General features: G+C 50.6%; 3 protein-coding genes across 8 annotated transcripts in view; 1 reads left to right on the forward strand and 2 right to left on the reverse strand.

Moving 5' to 3' along the window:
* Positions 71-8,943, reverse strand: NDUFA13 (NADH:ubiquinone oxidoreductase subunit A13). Its single transcript, NM_001244646.1, has 5 exons — positions 8,746-8,943; positions 2,591-2,669; positions 950-1,021; positions 483-552; positions 71-265 (listed from the first exon to the last, which is right to left on the reverse strand). Exons 1-5 carry the CDS (start codon positions 8,837-8,839, stop codon positions 146-148), a joined length of 435 nt encoding a protein of 144 aa, NP_001231575.1. The 5' UTR covers positions 8,840-8,943; the 3' UTR covers positions 71-145.
* On the forward strand, positions 9,651-10,472 carry TSSK6 (testis specific serine kinase 6). The gene has a single exon (NM_001287411.1). It carries the CDS (start codon positions 9,651-9,653, stop codon positions 10,470-10,472), a length of 822 nt encoding a protein of 273 aa, NP_001274340.1.
* Positions 14,278-19,924, reverse strand: part of GATAD2A (GATA zinc finger domain containing 2A) — a 101,560-nt gene continuing 95,913 nt past the window's right edge. For 4 of the 6 annotated variants that reach the window (XM_021083424.1, XM_005654919.3, XM_021083425.1 and 1 more), the window contains one exon: positions 14,367-17,758. In XM_021083424.1, the coding sequence (XP_020939083.1) occupies positions 17,628-17,758 (131 nt within the window). In that variant the 3' untranslated portion in view covers positions 14,367-17,627. Of the gene's footprint in view, positions 17,759-19,924 lie in introns of all 6 variants that reach the window. The other 2 variants (XM_021083423.1, XM_021083427.1) reach the window with 1 other exon arrangement.

Raw genomic sequence — 19,924 nt, forward strand, 5'->3', positions numbered from 1 at the left:
TTCTGCTTAGTCCCCATACATCCTGGGACACCCCCTACCGACGCCCACCACTCAGTCGCTGGGACACAAGCAGGCCAGTCTTCAGAGCGTTTATTCTCTCCGGTGGGGAGGGGGTGGGGTCGGCTGTCCTGAGAGGGGGAGGTTCCTACGTGTACCATATGAAGCCATAGGTGGCGCTGAGAATCTCTTCATTGGTCCGCAGCCCATAGAGCTCACCCATCATTGGGGTGACCCAGCGCGTTGTGTGGAACACGGACTCGCCCACCTGTGGGAGAGTGAGCATGTGTGAGGGTGCAGTTCACCCCTTCAGCCCATGTAGCCTGCTGGGACCCCACCAGGCCTGTTAGCCACTATGCCCACCCCAAAAACTGCTGCCTTCCCCTTCTGGCACCTGCCACCCACCACCCCTCTGCCCCAGGTTTTCTGTAGGAGGCTGTGTTTCTGCAACAGCCTAGACCCCTGCCCTCCTCCCAAGGACCCACCTTCCAGTCCGGCACATCCTTCATGATGATTGCCTCCTCCTCCAAGTTCTCCCGAAGCATCTGGAGAACTCTGCAAGGACAGAGTGGGAGGTGGGGGACAGTCCTGTCCACCCCAAGGGGCCCCAGCCTAGAACCTGCCAGAATAGCCACCGCTCCACCTCCCCATCACCTCCCACAGCTTTCAACCCCACACAGGCCACAGGCTGACCCCTTTGCTTTTCTTTCTTCTCCATGGCAAACTCCGACTGTCCTCCTGCCCCAGTGCCCCCTCTTCCAGAAGCCTTTCCAGTCTCCCTCTTGGGTCTCTGCTGCAAGTCAAACTTAGCGCCCTCTCCAAGCATGACAGCAGCCCTCGGAGCCACATGCAAGGACATGGCTTTGGTCCCCATGGGCATTCTGGCCTTGTCTGCGATGCAGGCTGGGGCACTCAGGCCTGTAACTGCCCGACCCTGGCCCCAGTGGCCCACCTCCGGTCCTTCTCTGCCTGAAACAGAGGCATCAGTGCAATTCGGGCCTCGAAGTCCTCGATCTGCAGGCGCCTGTGAAACCCCAAAAACAACACTCGGATCAGATCACTGTGGGATGGAGGGCAGATGATGCAGCTATTGGACTCGCATGACCCTGGAAAGGGGTTAGGGAGAGAGGCAAGCAAATGGGAAGGACTTGGGCAGTGGGCTCTGCCCACCAGGAGCCCAAGATGGTAGGGGAGGGCAACACAGAGCTGGCACAGGCTGCATCAGTCTACAAGACTGCTGGCTTCACACTTTCTTCTCAATCAAAAAACTTTTTTTTAAATCCTAAAAATAGCCCAGGCTTGATGATTGCAGTGAGCCAAGGGGGAGGTTATTATCAGGCTCTGAACCTCACAAAACCTCATCCCTTTCATCTCAAAATAACCAAGGGGTGTGAGCATCCTAGGCAGTTCTTTTCTACTCCAATTTTTGGCATCTTCCAAACCATGAGCCCCACCTATGGGAGGTGGGGATGGGGGTTGGGAGAGGGGAGTAGAGAGAGCAGTGCCCAGTGATGTAGCCCAGGGAGTCTCTGGCCCTGTCCCCTCATCACCAGGAACCTCACAGCGACACAAGGAAGGGTTGAGGTGAACTTCAGACCCCACCTCAACCCTTCCACCCCTCCCAACCCCAAGGACGCAGAGTGGTAGCCCCCCTCCAGGCTGCTACCCTTGCCACAGCTGCACACTGTGGTCACTACTGTGTCCCCCGGGGAGACTGCCCTGATCTTGCCCATCCAGTGTGAGGGCCCCTAGCATCTACAACCTACCAGGTGCTCCTGAGTTCACTCAACAATGCTGAGTGCTCTCCATGTGCTGAGCCTTCTCCAGCACTTCCCTCGTTGGGAATGAGCAAGTTGAAGGTGGCTGATAAGGACACATGACACAGAGTGGTGGAGGAGTCCAGCTAGTTGGGAGCCAATGAGAAGGAGTTACCTAGCAGGGCGTCGAGAAGCTTGGAAGTGGTCAGTGTCCAAACCAGGCCACTGTCTTGCATGATCTGCTTTTTAAGCCCTTATATCCTCACTTCCTGACACCAGTGACAAAAAAACAGTGAGAGTGCATCTCGGGCCTGACTTTCACCTCTGCCAATGGGTAGTGCTAACCTGGACCCTTGGGGACCCAGTGGTGGACACTGAGGGCACCTAGTGAGCATGTGATGGAGAGCTCTTTGTTCACTAGTCACTTTTTTTTTTTTTTTTTGGTCTTTTGTCCTTTTAGGACCGCACCCACGGCATATGGAGGTTCCCAGGCTAGAGGTCGAACTGGAGCTGTAGCCACTGGCCTACGCCATAGCCACAGCAACGCCAGATCCAAGCCGCATCTGCAACCTACACCACAGCTCATGGCAACGCCAGATCTTCAACCCACTAGCAAGGCCAAGGATCGAACCTTCAACCTTATGGTTCCTAGTCGGATTTGCTTCTGCTGCGCCAAGACAGGAACTCCTCACTAGTCATTCTTCGAGAGTAAAGCCCAGAAATGGACTTGCTGGGTCAGGGCCAGCCCTCCCCGAGGCCTTAGGGGTTGACAAAGGGCCACAAGGTACACTAAGCCCACAGGGACATGTCCTCACCCTCACCAGGGCAGGGCCTACCTGCGCTCACGGTTCCACTTCATCATGCTCCAGTATCCGAAGAGCAAGGTCCCGATGCCCACAGCGAACATGCTGTAGCCTGTGGGGAGAAGGGCGCCAGCTCAGCACTTGCACGTGGGATGGGCCACCTTGTCCATTCTTCTCCTAAAGCATAATCCACTCACCACACAAATACAGAAATCCAAATGAGGGGGAAGGTGAGAGCCCTCACCAGTCCCCTCTCAGGGATGGCCAGTATTGTCTCTAGTGTGTATTTTTTGACTACCTTTTTTTTATCTCTGTGGCAAGTTCACTGGCCCCCTCCCTTGGACACTGCCCCCCACCGCTGTAGACCCACCCATTCACCCACCCTGCAAGACAGCAGACACCAGGCTGTGAGGCTACTGTGACTTCAACACCTATGCCCCCATGCCAGGATTCCCGGAAGGTACAGGCCAGGCCGGGACTGTGGGAGGGCCTGAGAATCTAAATGTTTATGGTTGGGTGGCTCTGGACTTGCCATTTATTAGCAGGCTGTCTGGTTCCCCGACAGCCAGTCAGCCCCCATGTGTCCACAGGCTGGGTCCCAGCTCCAAGGTGATCCTAGCTGCCTGGGCCACCTCCCTGGGTGCTTCCCACAGGGGGCTGGATGGGGCTGCTGGAGGCAAGCAGTGCTCTGCAGGGGCTGCCCAGCCACCCCCATGGCTCCCAGGGTGCTGCTGCCTCCCAACCCAGTGGGATTGAGACCCTTCCCGGGGCCCCAGGAGACAGAAGCTGAGATGAATATTTACTGAGCACCCAAGGGCACCTGCACTGGAATTCTGACTGACAGGCAGTGGGCCTGCTGGGGTCTTCAGGGAGGTCTGGATGCCTGGGGTCTGGCTAGGGCTGGTTCATCCCACATCCCCCTATCTTTCCAGCCTTGGTCTCTTTTCTGGACAGGTTTCCTGGCTGGTGGGATGAACTAACAAGTTCAGCCAGGCCAAGCTCCAGTTAACACCCAGTAAAGGACCAGCAAATGGTAGATAAAGCCTCTCCATGGGCCTCATGGGGGGGACAAAGTGAAGGTCCTTTCTTCTTCAGCTCGGCTCCTGCACAAGTTTCACCTGCTGGACCCAGAGATAAATGAGAAACTGGCTCAATTAGTTCAACCTGCTAAAAACATGAGCTCATGGAGTTCTCTCATGGCTCAATGACTTAAGGATCTAGTGTTGTCACTGCATCAGCTCGGATCACTGCTGTGACATGAGTTCACTCCCAGGCCTGGGAACTTCTGCATGCCATGGGTGTAGCCAAAAAAGAAAAACAAAACAAAACCAAAAAACATGAGCTCAGAGTAAGACATTTCCATGTTACGGGGGACAAGGTGGCAAGGGTACCCTAGTTTCTGTGCTTAGAGGCAGGACCTCTGAGAGGCCCAAACACCCAGGACCAGCTCCCAGTGCACCCTCAGCTCTTACACACTGGCTGCCCACCTGCATGGAGCACTTGATGTTCCCTCGATTGGGTGGGAACGTTTCTTTGCAATAGCAGTAGAGAGGGACCCAGGGGCTTCCTCTTCTGACCCAGCCCCAGGGAATAGACTGTCCTTGTGAGTATCCCTTGCCCCCAATACCAGGCACCCAACTTTATAAGTTCAAGACTAAGGTAAGGTGGCCTTTACAATGACGCAGCTCTAACTCATCTACCCCTTGCTGATAGTGGTGAGGCTGAGGCTCCAGGCCCTCAGGGCGTGTCTGTGCCTCCAAAGCTGCCAGTCTGGTGGGAGAGGCCAATGAAGGGCATGTCTGGAAGGAGATGCGAGCCGTTTGTAAAAAAGACCTAAATAAATAAAAACGCATCGTGTGGTCACGCATCAGATCCTAACACTGTCCAGGAGTTCCTGTCGTGGCACAGTGGAAACAAATCCAACTAGGAACTGTGGGTTCCATCCCTGGCCTCGCTCAGTGGGTTAAGAATCCAGCCTTGCCAGGAGCTGTGGTGTAGGTCACAGACGCGGCTCAGATCTGGTGTTGCTGTGGCTCTGGCGTAGGCCAGTAGCTACAGTTCTGATTCGACCCCTAGCCTGGGAACCTCCATATGCTGTGGGTGCGGCCCTAAAAGGACAAAAGACAAAAGACAAAAAAAAAAAAAGAACTTAACATTGTCCAGACGGCAGCACTCTCCAAACTGAGGCACAGATTCAACAGAGTCCCCAGCAGAATCCCAATCTTGCCCTCACAGTCCCAAAGAAAGTGACAAGCAGAGAGTGAAATTCATATGGAAATACAAGGGACCAGAATAGCTGAGACAATTCTGAAAAAGAAGAACAAAGTTGGAGAACTCTTCAAACTATTACCTCGCAGCTGTGTGTACAAGACAGTGTGCACTGGCATAAGGACAGACTTGTACATCGATGGAACAGAGCTGAGAGTCCAGAAATAAACCCTCACATTTATGGTCAATTGATTTTGGACAAGGGTGCCAAGATAATTCAATGGGGAAAGAACAGTCTTTTCAGCAAATTGGACAACTGGATAGGCACATGCGAAAGAATCAAATGTGCTCCTTCCTCCCTCTATACACAAAAATTAACTCAAAATGGATCAAAGATCTCCATGCAAGAGCTAAAACTATAAAACTCTTAGGAAACAGAGATGTCAGTCTCTGTGACCTTGGATAAGGCCATGGTTTCTTAGATTTGACACTGGAAGCACAAGTGACAAATGAAAAAAATAGATGAATTCGACTTTGTTGAAATTTAATTCTTTTGTGCTGCAAATGACACCATCAATGAGCTGAAAAGGCAACTCACAGAGTGGGAGAAAGTTTTGCAAATCATATATCTGATAAGAGAAAGATATTCAAAATATACTAAAAAACTCAGATACCACCTCACACCTACTAGGATGGCTAAAGTGAGTAACAGTGTTGTCCAGATGTGGAGAAACTGGAACTCCCATACACTGCAGGTGGAAATGTAAAATGGTACGATCAATTTAGAAAACAGTTTGGCAGTTTCTCAAAATGTTAAGTGGAGTTACCATATGACCCAGCAATCCCACTCCACCTAAGAGAAAGGAAACAAATGCTCACACAGAAACCTGTACAGGAATGTTCATGGCAGCAGTTCTTAACAGCCAAAAGTTAGAAACAACTCAAATGACCATAAAGTGGTAAATGGATACATAAAATATGGTCCAGCCATACAAGAATATTATTCAGCCTGAAAAAAAGAACGAAGCACTGAAACATACAATATAAACATTAAAAACATGTTCAGTGAGAAAAGCCAGACAAAAAAATACACATAGTAAACAATTCCATTTATATGAAATGTCCAGAAGAAGTGAATCCATAGAGACAGAAAGCAGATCAGTGGTTGTCAGGGGCTGAGGGAAGAACGTAGTAATGGCTAATGGGTATGAGATTTCTTTTTGGGGTGATGAAAATGTTGTAAACATTTTCAAAGTTCTGAAGATTCATTAGGTGCCATCACTTAGTTGTGATGGTTGCACAACAATGAATAGACTAAAACTCAGTTATGTGTACATATGAAATGGGTGAATTGTATGGTACAGTTCAATAAAAATGTAAAAGACATAAGAAGAAAAGAAAGGGCCACTTGCTGGGTACAGGAGGGAGTGGAGAAAGGAGAGCTGGGCATGAGAGAGGAGGGGAAAAGGTGGTAATAGTAGTTATATTGGGAGCAGTGGACTAAAGGTGGCCTGAGCCACACATTCTGGGATGCTGGCAGTAACTGGAGAGAAGGGGGAGAGCATGCCAAGTTTGCGATCACAGTGCCTTGACAAGAGCACTTTTGAGGCAAGGCTAGAGGAGGGCCTGGAGGACAGAGAATGAGGGCAGGCACAGGACAGAGTAAAGGGCTTTTACTTTTTTTCTTTTTTTTTGGGGGGGGGCCTTACCCACAACATATGGAGGTTCCCAGACTAGGGGTCTAATTGGAGCTGTACCTGTGGCCTATGCCACAGCCACAGCAATGCAGAATCCAATCTGTGTCTTCAAACCTACACCATGGCTTATGGCAATGCTGGATCCTTAACCCACTGAGCAAGGTCAGGGATCAAACTTGTATCCTCATGGATGCTAGTCAGGTTCGTTAACCGCTGAGCCATGATGCGAACTCCTAAAGGGCTTTTACATTTGCGGTTCCCTCTGCCTGGGAAACTCCTTCTCAGAGAGGTGATTCAGCCCACTCTGGCCAGGGACTCTGGCAGGCCTTTCCATTGGCTACAACGGGAAATTATGGAGTGATGTGTCTGTCTCCTCAGCTGGATCCTGAGCTCCTCAGGAAAGAACCCAGCACCATGGATGCACTCAATAATTACTGAATGTAGGTACATAAACAAAGACCACACTCCAGAAGGGAATATCTTCCCTACAGCTCTGCAGCCAGGAAAGAATGGGGTGGGTCTGTATATGCTACAACAAAAGGAGGTGTAATGAGCTGAGATTAGGAGACCCAATCCCAGGCAGTGGTTTACTTAGGGCACATGGGAGGGAGGCACTTCTAGGTCATGAACTGGAAGAGCAACAGGATAAAGGCCACATTTGTGATTTAAAAATAAAAGAGAAGCTGACTGGAGTTCCCGTTGTGGCTCAGTGGATTAAGAATCCAACATAGTATCCATGAGGACATGGGTTCAATCCCTGGCTTTGTTCAGTGGGTTAAGGATCCAGCATTGCCACAAGCTGTACTGGAGGTTGCAGATGCCAGCTGGGATCCAGCAATGCTGTGGCTGTGGTAGGCTGGCAGCTGCAAGCTCTGATTTGACCTCTAGGCGGGGAACTTTTATATGCCATGGGTGTGGTTCTGAAAAAAAAGAAAAAAAGGAAAAAAGAGAGAAGCTGACTGTGGAGATCCCAGGAAGACCCAAGGGCTGGGATCCCTACATAGCCTGGTCTGGATGCATGTCATAAAAGTATACATGGAGTTCCCGTCGTGGCTCAGTGGTTAACGAATCCAACTAGGAACCATGAGGCTGCGGGTTCGATCCCTGCCCTTGCTCAGCGGGTTAAGGATCTGGCATTGCCATGAGCTGTGGTGAGGGTCGCAGACACGGCTTGGATCTCACATTGCTGTGGCTCTGGTGCAGGCCAGTGGCTACAGCTCCGATTAGACCCCTAGCCTGGGAATCTCCATATGCCACAGGTGTGGCCCTAAAAGACAAAAGACAAAAAAAAAAAAAAAAAAAAGTATACATGTATAGACAAACCTCATGCCACACACTCAAGGGGTGTACTGGCTTGTTGAGTTCCCATGTGGTGCGAATTGAGTGCCCATGTGGTGCCAAACCTAGCCTGTAACCTATTTTTCTATAGCCCTCTGGCTAGGAACACTTGGGTTTGTAAAGCTGTAAAGCAGTAAAGCAGTAGCAGCAAAGACCACCTGGCCAGCAAAGCATGAAATATTTATCTGGCTCTTTACATAAAAAGTTTGTCAACCTTGGTTCCACATTACAAAAAAGCCAAGAAAGGGCAGAGAAGGACTTGAGTACATGAATTTTTCACTATCTGAATTAGAACTTTTTTTGCCTATGAATTTTTTTGCCTTTTAATTGAGGCAAAATGTGCACAGGACGCACTTTTAAATGTAAAGTTCAATGAGTTACAACAAAGTATTCTTAACTCTTCTTTACATTTTCTGTATTTCTCCGTTAATCCTGAGTGCAGAGTATGGGTGCCTTTTACTTTCTCTCTTACATTTTACCCAACAAAAAATTTTAAGGATGCATATTCCTGGGATATCCTGCAGGTGGGGCCCCCAGCGAGGAACCACCGCACAGAACATCTTTAAAATTCCCTCAGTATTCCGGGTTTCAGCCCCAGCTTTGCTCTGGATGGCCCTGGTGGGAGGTCACATCCTCTCTCGGGTCTGTTTCCCCACCAGTGAACCGAGAGCGTGGCGGAAGGCTCTCCGCACGGGTTAAAAAATTAATCTGTTTAATTACGAAGTGGGAATAATTAACAGGACTGGCCTCCTGGGCTGTTAACGAGAAAGATGTAAAGGGCTTGGTAAACGCTCGAACAAACTGCAGCAGTTGTTCTTAATGTCACTAGTGAAGGTATCTGGGATCCCGGGGAAAAAGCAGGCGCGCTAGACTCCCCGCGTCCCAACCCCGCCGCGGCGCCCAGAGGGCCTAGACCCTGACACCCCGGCACAGGACGACACTGACCCGACAGTCCTCGACGTGGGAGGTTCCGCTTGTAGTCGATAGGGCCATAGCCCCCTGGTGGGGGCATGTCCTGCTTCACCTTCGATGCCGCCATACTTGCAGTACCTTGCACTTCCGGTCGGGAAAGGAAGTTACACAACGTATGCCTCCACCATAAGGAGCGTGGCGGAAGCTGCCGCGCAGGTCTAGGACCTAGCCGGGAAACCTGGCGCTCTGCTGCACCTACCCCAGCGCGTGGTAAAGCTCCGGCAGCTGGGCGGGACAATGACTGTGCCGCCTAGCTGCAGCCAAAGAGTATCGGCTCCCAAATAGGGCGTGGCTCAATCAATGTCAACGCCCTCAACAGGCTAGGGCGCCAGGGTCTTTGCACCAAAGCACTTCCCATTCACCTTCCCTATGAGACGACGTGCAGACCAGACAATCCCCAAGCGCCGGATGGAGCCAGGTCTCTTTCCCATTTTCTCCCCTTGGGGGGCCTCCTCAGGGTCTGGGCTGGGCACATGAAGTTGGGGGTCGGCTGCTCCTCAGCTTCGGACGCCATGAGCTGCCCCAATCCTGGGCACGGATTCCACTTCTAGTGGTAGGGACCCCTTGATAGTGTCCTCTCATCAGGAACTGAACCATTCGGAGCGATTATGAGTCACAAAGCCCTACGGTCTTAGGGAGCACCACAGGACAGGGTCTGGGGGCCCCCACCCCGAGGCGGGGTGACGCCCGCAGTCACTTCACAAGGCAGAAATTGTTACCTGGGCAATAAAAGGCACCGCGGCGGCGGGGGCCCGGGAGTGGGCACATGGGGGTGCGGGTGTGCAGGTGCCAAGCGCCATGGGTTAGGCCCGAGATCGGAGTCCGGCCGCCCCCCGACAGCAGCCGTCTCCTGCTCCCCACGCGCCCCAGGCGCCACCATGTCGGGCGACAAACTTCTGAGCGAACTCGGCTATAAGCTGGGCCGCACAATAGGCGAGGGCAGTTATTCCAAGGTAAAGGTGGCTACATCCAAGAAGTACAAGGGCACAGTGGCCATCAAGGTGGTGGACCGGCGGCGCGCGCCGCCCGACTTCGTCAACAAGTTCCTGCCACGAGAGCTGTCCATCCTTCGGGGCGTGCGGCACCCGCACATCGTGCACGTCTTCGAGTTCATCGAGGTGTGCAACGGGAAGCTGTACATCGTGATGGAGGCGGCCGCCACCGACCTACTGCAGGCCGTGCAGCGCAACGGGCGCATCCCAGGGGGGCAGGCGCGCGACCTCTTCGCGCAGATCGCCGGTGCTGTGCGCTACCTGCACGACCACCACCTGGTGCACCGCGACCTCAAGTGCGAAAACGTGCTGCTGAGCCCTGATGAGCGCCGCGTCAAGCTTACCGACTTCGGCTTCGGCCGACAGGCGCACGGCTACCCGGATCTAAGCACCACATATTGCGGCTCAGCCGCCTACGCATCGCCCGAGGTACTCCTGGGCATCCCCTACGACCCCAAGAAGTACGACGTGTGGAGCTTGGGCGTCGTGCTCTACGTCATGGTCACCGGGTGTATGCCCTTTGACGACTCCGATATCGCTGGCCTGCCCAGGCGCCAGAAGCGCGGCGTTCTCTACCCTGACGGCCTCGAGCTGTCCGAACGCTGCAAGGCCCTGATCGCCGAGTTGCTGCAGTTCAGCCCGTCGGCTAGGCCCTCCGCCGGCCAAGTAGCGCGCAACGGCTGGCTGCGTGCTGGGGACTCCGGCTAGAAGCCGGGGTTCCCACTATTCCCGCTGCCCCGAGCACTGCGCAAGCGCAGCGTACGCGCAAGAAGCGCGCTTCCGGAGTTCTGCGAAGCCGCCGCGCACCGCTGCGCACGCGCCCTTCCCCTCATCCCAATTCTTTCGATGCCGGGGGCCTCGGTGGCCCTTGTTCGGAATCTAGCTCCTCCTCCACAATCCCAAGAGCGGGAGGGCTCATGCCCTTCCTCTATACCCCAAGAGAAGCCCAGAGAGGGACCCGGACAAGAGGAGAGAGAAATTTTGCGCCATGCGGAATGAGCGACGGCTACGCGAGGGACGGTGCCTGCTTAGAGCAACTGCTGGCGAGCGGTCGTCCGCGGAGAGCCTCGGTCCCCAGCCAGACGCGCATGCCAGTGAGGGAGGGCGCGCTGCAGGTGCTGCCTCCCTTGGAATTTGCAATAAACTCGCTCTTTCTAGCACCTGGCTCTAGCAATGGCCCGCTTTTATGGAGCTTAGCGGGAGGGGATCCCTCCCCGGGGACAGGCTTTCTATTTTAGGAAAAGGCTTGTGGAGGTTCTTGCTCTAAGAAAAAAGGAGTTGGGAGGATTTGAACCCCCGCCTTTTGGGCTTCCCACCTTAGGCAGACTTGAAGGGGCTTTGGAATCATCTCCAGTGTGACGATGGTCCTGGGAATGGAGATGATGAACTGGGAAGCAAAAGGACCCCAGCACCCTTTTGGTGTTTAAGGGTGGACCGGCGAGGGATAGGGGCCGCCTGTCTCTACAGAAACTGAGCATTTCCAAAAGAGGAAATTGAGGCCCAGACAGGTATCACTTGCCCAAGAACAGCTGAGATTTGCACCCGGATGTGTAAGAAGTGCGGCAGGGAGGTGGAGGAAGCTCTCCTTAGTGAGGGCCCCTTGTTTGGTGAGGGTAGAAGTCTGTTGTTTGTTTGTTTGTTTGTTTTGCTAGGGCTGCAGCTGCAATATATGGAGGTTCCTAGGCAGGGGTCTAGTCAGAGCTACAGCTGTCAGCCTATGCCACAGCAACACCAGATCCAAGCCGCATCTGCCGCCTATGCCCACAGCTCGGGGCAGCTCTGGATCCTTAACCCACTGAGTGAGGCCAGGGATCGAACCCACAACCTCACAGTTTCATTTCCACTGCGCCATGACGGGAACTCCAAGGGTAGAAGTCTGGGTGGAGAGTCAAGGGTGAAGTCCTCCTGCTGGCTTCATTCTGTACTCTCTTCATTCGTGCATTTATCGAGTGCCTGCTGTGTGCCAGATCCTGGGACTCAGCCAAGTGGTTTGGATCCATCCCTGCCTCAGCGATGGAGCGAGTAAAATAAAAGAATGTCGTTAAAATAAGATAATCGTAAGTTGTGCTAAATGCCACATTGGGGGTGAGCAAGGAGGGACTGAAGTAAGGACTTTTGAACTGAGCTGAGAAGGAATCAAAGGCTGAAAACAGCAGAAGGAAAGTGTTCCATGTGTTCCTAAGACAGGGTGGAGCTGATGTGTTGAATAATGCCAGGGAGCTCCTGTGGCTGGAATGGAGGGGAAAAGGAGGTGGAGAGGTAAAGATGTGTGTCTGGTGTCTGGACAGGGACCCCATAGGGCCTGAGGAAGATCAGGGGGGTTAATTTGCCCATGATGAGGTCACTGGCTTTGGTGACAGTGGCTACTGTCATTTGGGGTGTGTTGGAAACACCTCCCTAAGCCTTTATCCTACCTGCCTCCACCTGAGCCCAACACCCCTGAGGAGGGTTGTCAACTTGTGGGTCTGACCATCCCCCATCCCTACTCATTCACCCTCCATGGCTCTTGGGTACACTGGTGATTATGTGGCAGATCTCCTCTCACTGCCTTCAATAGACTGTGGTGTGGGTGGGAGGGATGGACTGGGGATTTGGGATTGGCATATGCACACTGAGGTATAGGACATGAATAGCCAACGGGGACCATACTGTATAGCACAGAGAACTCTACCCAGTATTCTGTGATAATCTATGTGGGAAAAGAATCTGAAAGAATGGATATATGTTTATGTATGACTGGGTCACTTCGTTGTATGGCAGAAATTATCACAACCTTGTAAATTAACTACAGTAAAACTTAAAAAAAAAAAAAAAAAGACTGTGACCCCATCCCCTTCATTTGCAGAGAAAGAAACTTGAGGCTAAGTGATGGCAAATGCCTTGTTCTGATCCTGGCTGGGACAAGATGTGATAGAGCTGAGATAGAGAACCTAATCTTGGTTTATGCTAGAAGAGCACCACTTCTCACACAGGTCATGCCTCAGGCTCCCTACCTGGAAAATGAAGATGGGAATCCACCCTCAGTATTGCTGGAAGGGCCATGGCTTACTGGAAGAATGTGCCCAGGGCTCCCACCACACTCAGAATAAAACCCATATTCTTTTGCCTTGCCCCCAAGGTCTGGCCACACTATTCTCCTTTGTCCTTGGCCTGCTTTTCTTGGTGTCACCTCCAGCCTGCTTCCATTCCCTGTACCACTTTACCCCCTTTATTCAAGATTTGGCCTAAAAAGTTCACCTCCCCCGACACCCTCATTCTTTCCCTCCTTGCCCTTGTCACTAGGTGTGATCCCAATGCCTGGGGCATCGCATATGCCTTCTTCTACCCATTGATTAATCTATTTAAGCAGTGGGTTTAGGGATCCTTCTGCTTCATGGCCACAGACCCATGACTCAGTTCAGAGGGAACAAGGTATCAGGGACAAGGGCCAGTGCCCCCACCTGTTAGCTGGAGAAGATGGTTGAGACTCATCCCTTGTCCACTGAAGAACTTGTGCCTGACCCAGCAAAGACTCACTTGAAGGCTGACTATGGAACCCCAAAAGTGGGCTTCTCTCAGCCAGTGTTGGGGCATGGGGTACAAGTGGAGTAGGACAGGCTTGAGTTTGATTTCAGTCATGTTCTCTACCAGTTCTGTGCCTTGCCCAGGTGAGACTAAGCTGGCCATGGCCACTGGGGAGAGCCGTCAGCCCCCAGTCCAGAGGATTCTCCAATAACAAATGGCAAAAATAGTAGCAGTTCCTATTGTGGCTCAGCGGGTTAAGAATCCAACAAGTATCCATGAGGATGCGGGGTCTGATCCCTGGCCTTGCTCAGTGGGTGGGTTAAGGATCCAGCATTGCCGTGAGCTATGGCTGTGGTGTAGCCCAGAGGCTGCAACTCCGATTCAACCCCTAGCCTGAGAACTTCCATATGCTGCCGGTACAGCAGCCCTAGGAAAAAAAAAAAAAAAAAAAAAAAAAAAAAAAAAACCAAAGGCAAAAAGCACCAAGGAGAAAGAACAGGGTGACATTATTTTATGCACAATGGAATTCAAACTGCTCATAGATCTCATTTTGTGGATAAAATTTTGAAATAGTGTGTCAATCTCTAAAGACTCATTTTAACCATAATTGTTCATTTTGGGACTCTGCAACATCATCCTACAGCAGATACCCAATGCCCTGCCTAGTCTGAAAAGCACACCACTCTGGGATGGAGGCTGGTGATGGCTAGAAGTCAGCCTGACAGGCAAAACCGGCACTCCCCCAGCACTGCGGGTAAAAAGGCCACAAAACTCCTGGCAGAGATGGTGGCTCCAAAGCCAGGTTACCACACCCAGTTGGGAGGTGAGATTACCATGGGAAGTGAGATCTGAAAGCAGCCCAAGAAGCAGGTGACCTATCCTTTTGCTTGCCAGTTAACAAAAGGTCACCCTGCTGTACCTTTCCTAGTCTACAAGCTGCCCCTAAGGTGGGATGAAAAGAATGCGGGGAAACCAGAGCCGAGGGGATGAAAGAAAAATACAGCCAACACATCATCCATTTCTTTATTGTCCTTCAGATTCTAAAATTTCCTCATGACACAATGTATAACCATTGATTCCAGCCTCTTTGTTTATTGGAACTTCTATTCCGGTTTGGTGGCCACCTTTTTTTTTTTTTTTTCAAACATTTATTATCAAAGACTTAGAGTCACAATAAATACAAGTGACAACCTCCTCCCCCCACCAAAACAAACCATCTCCCAAATACCCTACACTAGTGTAACTGTCTATTACACTTTCTTTGTTAAAGATTATAAAACTTCAGCTGTCCTTTTTTAAAAAGCTCAGTCCAAGTTCTTTAGGCAAATGCCATGTGCAGCATAACTAGGCATCAAAGAAAAACCCTATGGTAGAGCAGCAAGGACTGTCTTTCTCATTATTTACACCCGTGATGAGAATTATTTATACAGAAACTCCTTCCTGTGTCTCTGTCCACAGGAGAGTGACATGTGGGACACAGCATGGGTATACTGTCACCTTTCATTCCCTCTGCACTGGAGTGAGCTTTTGCTTCATGAAGGCCTCAGAGTACAGACAGCACCAGAGTCGCACCCCCCACCCCCTGCCTCCTGGAGAAAAGCCACTCTTGACCTTGTCAAAGGTGTGGATCCCCACAGTACATGTGGGACACTGAGGACTGGAATCCTCATGACATGGTCAGGATGGCCAGAGCCAGAGGCAGCTCCAAGTGGACACAAGTTTATCTGTGAGCATCCATGTGTACAAGTGGTTCCACACATATGCAGCCACTTCCAAAGGGGAAGAAGTGAACTTGATGAACCCCACACCCCAGCCCACATAACAGCTGATGTTTTGACTATTTTCCAGTTGGTGTCAGGGGTTCCTGTCACAGATGGGGCAATTACAATCATCATTTGAGACTGGGGGCTCCCATAATCTCTGGTTCTCCTCTCAGCCTACACTCCCAGTTCTGAGGGCTTGGCTTTTGGGCTGGGAGAATACCTTTAACATTGATATCCTCCCCAAACTCAGAGAGGTATTTAATGCCTTTTCTTCGTAAGTTTCATCACAAACCACTCACTTGAGGCTTATCATAGAAGTTACACTGAAAGGGGAAACTAAAGGAGAAAAAGAAAGGGGAGGAGATAGAAGTTTTGAGACAATAGAAATGAACTAGTAAAGATTAAGGCATCTCATCTTCTTGACCCCATTTAAAAAAGTTACATTTACATCACGTGAGTCCTTCCTATGGGAATGTCCCCACAAATTGTAAATGCTTGGCTAGAGGCAGAGACAGGGTCAGGTCCAGCCATCCCGTCCTCTGCCTGCGGTGATCAGTTTGTACTGAACTCACAAGGCCCATTCAACAGCCCAAAGAGAGAAGTCTGGCCAGGTGAGGTGAGAAGATGGTTCCTGAGCATGGTGGAGGCTGAGGTTCTGATGAGGACAGGGGTGGGGGCCAACATGAGTGGCTTCGTTCAGGGCCCTGGAGTCATGGACCTAGTCAGCCCCTGAAGGGATGCAATAACCATGGTGTACCCCCTAGTGCAGCGGTGACCTTGACCCAGACACCTGATCCAGAGTTACTGCATAGAACTGAGGTCAGTTTGCCAGGGGAGACCAGCCAGGCACTCCTTCTTGGAGGATTTGGAAAATTTGGCCCATGTCATTAAACAGAGAGCGCTAACAGCTCAGTGTAGTATAAGACAGGTATTTATTTGCCAGGCACACAGAAAAATTTGAGGAATAGAAATGCTTGCATACTCTTGATTTTTGGTGTAAAAACACACCCTTCTCCCCCCTCCCCCAAAGGTCAATTTTTCCTTTTCCCCCAAATCCCTGGATCTTGGAATGAAAGCCACCCTTCTCCTGCCCTCCCCTCCTTCAGCCCACCTACATTATGCACTCAAAACAAAAATCAATGAGAAATTTAGGGTTTTACACAACAAAAAATTAGAACACTTTGCAAAATCAGGTCTTCTACTGTATGTCAAAAATGTCTTCTAAACACTGATATTCACACAACATGAGAGGGGGGGTTAAATGAGCCTTTATTAGAATGTTGCAGCAGTGTATTCAAAGGTGGCCCTACAAAATAAGGATTTTAAATTAAGTTCCTAACTGCACAGACAGGAAAACCAGGGCTGGGGCTGAAGTGGGGAGCAGTATACCCCATCTCCACAACCGTGTGTGCATACACGTGACACCCTCACATCTGCACAGAATGGGCTCAAGTGCAGCACACACACAACAGCTTCTGCCTTTCCTCATGGACGAATTTTTAAAGATGGGAGAAACCAAAACACAACACAACTAAGAGCAGACCTGATCCTTTGTAATAAGACTGCAGATTCTAGAGAATATTCTTTTTAAAAAGGCAAACCCCTGGCAGCGTAGCCCTGCTTTAAGGGAAGGTTCTAAGCTAGACCCAAACATAAATCCTGTAGTCTGGGGGGTGCAGGGGTGCCTCTCTACCCTGACACACCTGATGAGCACAGGTCAGGGCTTAATATGTTGTCCATCAACATAAGTAGGAAAAGAAAAGGAAAAAATTTAATAAAATACACCACCACAACAACAAAAAAACACAACAGCCAGCCCTTCCAACTTCCCGCTCAGGCTCTGGATGTCGCTGCTGATTCTCTCCTCCCTTCTCCAATGGTGATGCTCGGCTTTTCGGGATCCTGGGCTCTCTGGCTGGGTCTGGGTTGTAGTTTGTTCTTCTGCTAACTGTGGAAAGTTGGGGGTCTCCGGGATAAGCAGCAGCAGAGGCCTTCTGCTTGAGCAAGGGCTGGGTGGTCAGCAGCCCACTCTTCTGGGCATTGGGGCCGTGCTTGGCAGGCAACCCTGGGTCTGCACGGTTTACATTAAACTCCATCATCGTGAGGTGATTAAAAAAAAATTGTCAACCTAGAGAGTGCCATGAAGGAAGGCAGTCAAAGATCAGGAGACTAAGACGGGGAAAAGCAAAAACAAAACAGAATGCTCCACTCAACTTCAGAAGCCCCGGGCGCCATTGCCCGAGCATGTCACAGTGTCTAGGGTGAGCCGTCCGTGTATCCTGAAGGGGGCCGAAGGGGAGGGCCAGGAGCAGAACCAGCCCCTGAGGTCCACTTTTCTGCTGGTGTTGGGCAAACTAAAGGCAAAGAAAGGAAGAAAGCCCATGGGAAAGGTCCCCCAGTAATAATCCTGGTCCACCTATGAAGTGGCCCCTCCAGCCACGAGAAGACTTTGCAGCCAAGATCGGAGCTCTCACTTCCGAAGCACGGCCTGCGCTTGCTGGCCCTCTCGGGGAGCAGGGTGTCTTCCCAAGTAGAGGGTGGGTGGGGCCAGGTGGGAGGGAGGAGGGAGCCTGTTCTCCACTGGGCCTGGCTCGCACTATTTCCATGTGGCCGACTGGGGGATGGAGCGTGGCGGGATCATGTCCAGGAGGTACTCCCGCTGGCGGTCCACAGCTGAGGAGGTCTTGTGCACTGCCAAGCTCGGGCTGACAAATGCAAGGGCCCCACCTGTAACAGAACAGAGCAATGGGCCAGGACAGCCCCAATCAGGGGAAGGCTCCTGGGAGGACCCCAGCCTCAGCTGGGCCCACTGAGCACAGCTGGTACAAATCCCAGCCTTGAGGCTGAAGAGAATAGGTCAGGAAGGATAAATTAGGAGGGTATGACTAACATATATACACTACCATACATAATATAGATAAGCAACAAGATCCTACTGTCTTGCACAGGGACTCAATACTCTGTAATAACCTATATAGGAAAAAAATCTGAAAAAGAATGGATATATGTATATCTGACTCACTTTGCTGTACACCTGAAACTAACACAGTATTGTAAGCCAACTATACTCCAGTAAAATTTTTTATTTATTTATTTTTGTCTTTTTGCCTTTTCTAGGGCCGCTCCTGTGGCATATGGAGGTTCCCAGGCTAGGGGTCTAATCGGAGCTGTAGCCACCGGCCTACGCCAGAGCCACAGCAACGAAGGATCCGAGCCTCATCTGCCACCTACACCACAGCTCATGGCAATGCCGGATCCTTAACCCACTGAGCAAGGGCAGGGACTGAACCCGCAACCTCATGGTTCCTAGTCGGATTCGTTAACCACTGAGCCACAATGGGAACTCCAAAATTTTTTATTTTTGAATTTAATAACTCAGCTGCCTTTACAACATTTCCAGCCTCTAGCATAGTAACCCTACACAGAGGGCAATCAGAGATTCCATCACCTACCAGAAAACTGAAGTGTTTACTGCAGTGCCATTTACTTATGCATTAATTAATTAATTATTATTATTATTTTGGTCTTTTGTCTTTTTAGGCCCGCACCCACGGCATATAGAGGTTCCCAGGCTAGGGGTCGAATCTGAGCTGCTGTTGCCGGCCTAATGCCACAGCCATAGCAACACGCCAGATCCAAGCCGTGTCTGCGACCTACACCACAGCCCCCAGCAATGCTGGATCCTTAACCCACTGAGCAAGGCCAGGGATCGAACCTGCATCCTCATGGATCCTAGTCAGGTTTGTTAACCACTGAGCCACGACAGGAACTCCCACAGTACTATTTAGAACAGTGAAAAATTTTAACTGAATTGTGCAACTGGACAATTCGGTATGACAGAATACTATGCGGCCATTACAACTCATTCTGTCCTCAAAGAGTTTTTAATGATATGGTAACATTCTCTTATTAAAACATTAAGAGGGATACAGAATGGTAAATACAGCATGACCTCTCTGTAGGATACTTCTTGTTTATAATAATTTTGTGCTGGCCTTTATACACACGACAAATAAGTGAAGAGGCAGACTGAGGGAAAGTATCTTAGTTCTCCTGGGGTAGACAATGGCCATTGCCATTATCTTCTTTTTGTATTCTCCAAATTTCCTCAATGAACAAGTATCACTTGTACATTTGGAAATGAAGAAATGAACTCTCATCCTCCAAACAGCATGCTTAGGTTTTGGGCTGGCCTGTGGGTAAGGACTGCCCTGGAGTCCCAGATGCAGTAAGGACTAGAGTCACTGTGTTACCCAAAATTATTTTTGGTGGGTTAATGTATTTTGTGGAACAAAGGCAAACACACCACAGATCCCTCCCAGAGCATTCAAGGTCAGCACTCCAGAGACCTGCTGCCAGGTCCTGCCCAGTCTCCCTCAAACTACCATCATGAAACCCAGGATAAGCAGGAACTCTAGCAGAGCCATTGTGCGAAATTCTGCTCTTAAGCCATATACCTAAGCTTGTATTTGACATTTCCCACTTATTTCACATACTTCCAAATTTCCCACAAAAGGAATTTCTGACCAGACTCTGAGGTCTTAGCTGTAATCTCAAATAGGCTGAGCCAAAGCATATCTGGTTTGTTTACAAATTCTCTCCGCTCTCTAGGTAGCTGGGGATTCTTCTGCAGTTGGATAAACTTCTCTGGGCTCACTCTCTTCTGGAAGGCTCTGATACTTAGGCATGTTTTTAACTTGTGGTCAGCTGCACGCACAACCGGTTTCTGTGTTTTGTTTCCACCAAAAACCCAGCTTTCCCACTAGTGAGATGGACCTCATGAGGGACACAGAGGCCAAGGGCAGTCCCAGAACACTCACTCCAGTGAGAGCTCTCACCGGTCTCCTCCTCTCAGCCCTTTGTGCCTATGTTTCACTTTCCCATTACTGATGG

Source organism: Sus scrofa, chromosome 2 (assembly GCF_000003025.6).
Source record: "Sus scrofa isolate TJ Tabasco breed Duroc chromosome 2, Sscrofa11.1, whole genome shotgun sequence".
Lineage (NCBI taxonomy): Eukaryota > Metazoa > Chordata > Mammalia > Artiodactyla > Suidae > Sus > Sus scrofa.

What these genes read in the sequence shown, in the direction of transcription:
- NDUFA13 (NM_001244646.1), bottom strand. Translation starts at nt 8,839, where the DNA reads ATGGCGGCATCGAAGGTGAAGCAGGACATGCCCCCACCAGGGGGCTAT. An exon ending in AAGTGGAACCGTGAGCGCAG is followed by an intron (nt 1,022 to 2,590) that starts GTAGGCCCTGCC and finishes GGGGTTTCACAG; the next exon opens with GCGCCTGCAGATCGAGGACT. An exon ending in CAGGCAGAGAAGGACCGGAG is followed by an intron (nt 553 to 949) that starts GTGGGCCACTGG and finishes CTGTCCTTGCAG; the next exon opens with AGTTCTCCAGATGCTTCGGG.
- TSSK6 (NM_001287411.1), top strand. Translation starts at nt 9,651, where the DNA reads ATGTCGGGCGACAAACTTCTGAGCGAACTCGGCTATAAGCTGGGCCGC.